Here is a 4,010-nt window from a genome sequence, read left to right as displayed (position 1 = left end):
CTATTTGTTTCATTATCTAATTTTAGTTTTATTTCTTTATAATTAATTATTGAGAATGTTGGGGTTTATAATAATTTATGAGTTTGTTTAATTAATATGTGTATGGATAATATTATATACTAATGGATATGAATTGAAATGAGTTTTGATGAATTGATAAGTATTTTACTATGAATTTCATATGAAAAATGATGGTGATGAATTTACTAGTGATTAAAAATGAAGTATACGACAACTTAAAAAATTAGAGACATAATAGATAAATTAAAAAGAAAACATTTAATATTTATATTTAATCCACTTGTACAAAATAATAAGTCAACAAGACCAACATTAATTTGTGACAATCCTTTTAAACAACATATAATTGTTGCCAAGACCTTTTCTTGTTCTTAGAAGATTTAGAAATAGATAAATGAAAATTTGTTATATATATATATTGAGAAAGATATTTTTAATGAGATTAAAAATAAAGTTATTATGAAGCAGTTTTAAAATAAAAAAATATTAAAGAGAACAATTATAATGTAATTTTTATTTTATTTTAAAAGTATTCTTAAATTAATTTTGTTTGACTTAAGTTTATACATATATTTTAAATTAATTTCTCAATATCATACATATTTGTATAGTATATAATATAAGATATTTATTAATAATTTAGCTCCCATTTAAAAAATATTTAAAAAATTGTAGCTCCGCCGCCGAGACCCTCACCTTTATTTATAGCTAGGTTCTAAATTGTTCGACGCCTACCAGTCCATCCCCCTTCCCTGCCACCAGCCATCTGATTACTACCCAATCTAGCTCAGTTTGAAGACTCCAAAATGGCAGCCTTTCCTTACCAGCATCAGCATCTCGCTTTTCTTGTTGACGGGTTTCAGCCCAACCCCAACACCAAAAACGACGTGTCTAGTTTACTGCTAGAGCAAGAAACCATTGCAAGCGGAGCAATTTTTTCTCCAAATCTGACACATGAATATCTCCAGGAGAGCACTTTACATGCTGAAAGAATCCTTGAAACTATCCGTGGTGATGAGAACTTCAGTGAGAAAGCCCATTTCACTAGTTCTATAAACTACTCTTCTGCGATTGTAAATCATAATTCAAGTTCACCATCCATGGTGATTGGTCTTGATTACAGTGAAGAGGATCAAGTTACTCAGGTGATGACCCCGACAATGGGGCAAATGAGAAAGCAATCATTGCCAACCAAAAAGGTACTTATGATCCCCAATACCAAGCTTCCTAACTAAAACCATGTTGGCATAAAAATTGAACAGAATTTATGAGAAATGCTACAGCTGGAATATTGCACTTCAATGCTGAGTATAATACACGTATGGCGGTTTAGGGAATATGCTAATTATGCACATACCAAATATTGTTAACTCAATTTTAAGTATTGATTAATGTATCAGCCTCAATGTTTACTTGCTAATCAACACATGACCAGTTGTCTGCATAAACAAGACATGATTGATATTGATACAATATCATTGGATTTCATTGTACTGCATGTGATCAGGTAAAAGAAGAAAGCAATCGTGAGAAACGAAACCCAAAAAGTTCCGTCTCGACAAATCTAGAGAGAGAGAGGCCCACAAAAAGACAGAAGAAAGCTCCTCCTCTCGAGCATCCGACCGGCTATGTTCACGTCAGGGCAAGAAGGGGTGAAGCAACAGACAGGCACAGCCTTGCTGAGAGGGTAATTAATTAAAGCACTGATTGATGGAACCTGCTAGCTTTTCATGAATTAGCGGCCAAATTGTTTTATTTCTTGTTTTTGGGAAACATGGTTTTGTAGGTGAGAAGAGAGAGAATCAGTGCGAAGATGAAGCTTTTGCAATCTCTGGTTCCTGGATGCGACCAGGTAAAAACACACTTTCGTGTCATCTGCTAATACTGAGATTATTCAGATATACATGTTAATGGGTTGTCATATAACTAACAGATAACCGGCAAGGCTCTCATACTGGATGAGATAGTCAGATATGTCCAGTCGCTAAAGGATCGAGTCGGGGTAAGAATTAACGAAGACACTGCTTAATCTTCATTCAAATCTAACCATCCCCAGTTACCTGTCTCATTAACTCTCTTACTGTTCAGTCACTTGAAGCAGAACTTGCTTTGGTTAATGAAATGGTCATTAATGACTTTAAAGTGAGCCACAATATGGAGACACAAGCATGGCAGGTAAATATTTATCTACCATGCTATTTAAAAGCCATTGAATTTTGAATCATATTATTTAAAAGCTTCTCCTATAGTATGACTGATGACTCCTTCATTAACGTGCCAATTCCAGGAGCTATTTAGCTCGGAACTTCAGTTGCCGTCTGATCTAGAATCTGGATCCTCCCAGCTCTCTTCTTTCGTTGAGACATCAGATGCACCCAATTCACTGTTGCAGCCACACCTCACGTACTCCCAGCAAACAACTTTTTAAGTGCTCCTCAAATGCAAGGCAAACAATCATAACAACTACGTTCTTAATTTCGATACTGACCACTTTTCAGGAAACTAGCAACTCTTATTTCTAGTGGAATATCAGATGTCAAACATTACCTGCAGAAATGCCTCTTATTTTCAAGTTCCTCATTATCTAGATTGCGTTCCATGAGTTGTGATACAAATTCAATTGGTTCGCGTGATTTTGGAAGTTAATTTGTTATATTTCGTTGTAATTCTTTGGTTTTAGATCATGTGGTCCTCTAAGATTCAGAATTCCCTATGTATAACTTTGCTTTGAAAGTTATGGTGGAATGTTTAAAATAATTGTTTTTTAAAAGTGTCATTATTGATATAAACATTTATTAGTGATAATGTTATTTAGCCAATGAGTTGATTACACACAATCACTAATCTCCTATTCTTCTTATTCCACTTTTATGGTTGAAAAGAATCAAAGTTTTATATTTATTTTGGTCACTCTTTTCCTTTACCATTACTTTACTCTTTAATTTTTATTTTTTAAAAAATATACTGGAAAATGGTCAAAACGGGTTACGAAAAACTTCCCCTTTATTGATTTTGGTTTTTGCTTTTTATAAATATATTAGTCTATGAATCAGATCAAAATATATAAATTCAAACTTTTTGATAGTGTTAGATGCAATTCAAAAATTTTGGTTCATATATATATATATAATATATATATATATATATATATAAAACTGATAATTAAACATTCAGATTTAAACCATGCATGGTCTAATATATGTAATATCCATTAGTTTACTAGCTCGCACTAGTTTACACGTGTTGTAATATCACGACAATTATTTTTATTGATCAGGATTTTCTGATGATGGTTAAAATAATATGAATTTTTTTTTTATTAATAAACGAGTTAAGAGTAGCTATATAATATTTTGGTTTAAAAACCTTAATTGATCTCAGTCTGGATAAAGAGACTAATTATATATAAGGGAAATGTATCACTGATATTATACTTTATCTTATGTAATCTGCATTGTTTATTTATTTGTTTTCTAAGGTATTATTATTTGTTTTTAATCGTTAGTCTGTTTATTAATTAAAATTAGCACACCCTAGTAAAGTAGACCTTGACTTCATGAGTAAAGCTTAGCCATTCTATAGTTAAAACAAAAAGGAAAAATTATGTTTTAATATTTGATATATATCTCACATATAAGTTCATAACCCTGAATATTTAAAGAAACAAAAATAATTTTTTTTGATATTTTTAGAATCTAGAACAAGTTTTTCATGGCTTTAATCATCTAATTATTTATCAAATCCAATATGCATACAAAATAAAAAAAAATTGTGATTTTTTTAATATGCTAAATTATCCAAATATGATTTATTTTTTAGAGACTTAGTTATATGCAAAAAAATATTTAGATGTATTATTTTTGGTAGAAAAATTTTTGTTGTTTTGTGGAGGGAAAACAATTCATTTAATACCAAAAATCACCTTATGTGTTGATAATAATTTCAAATTTTAAATACAAGAGGGTAAAAAATATGCGAAACTGAAAACT

At 30.7% G+C, this 4,010-nt stretch overlaps 1 protein-coding gene across 1 annotated transcript; it reads left to right on the top strand.

Annotated features, from left to right (window-relative positions):
* Positions 1 to 786: 786 nt before the first annotated feature.
* LOC118042939 (uncharacterized) lies at positions 787 to 2,724 on the top strand. The gene is made up of 6 exons (XM_035050713.2): positions 787 to 1,220; positions 1,529 to 1,708; positions 1,808 to 1,873; positions 1,955 to 2,023; positions 2,110 to 2,196; positions 2,309 to 2,724. Exons 1-6 carry the CDS (start codon positions 828 to 830, stop codon positions 2,447 to 2,449), a joined length of 936 nt encoding a protein of 311 aa, XP_034906604.2. The 5' UTR covers positions 787 to 827; the 3' UTR covers positions 2,450 to 2,724.
* Positions 2,725 to 4,010: the final 1,286 nt, after the last annotated feature.

The sequence above is a fragment of the Populus alba genome, chromosome 1, assembly GCF_005239225.2.
Source record: "Populus alba chromosome 1, ASM523922v2, whole genome shotgun sequence".
Taxonomy (NCBI): domain Eukaryota; kingdom Viridiplantae; phylum Streptophyta; class Magnoliopsida; order Malpighiales; family Salicaceae; genus Populus; species Populus alba.
This window is presented reverse-complemented; position numbering and strand designations above follow the sequence as displayed.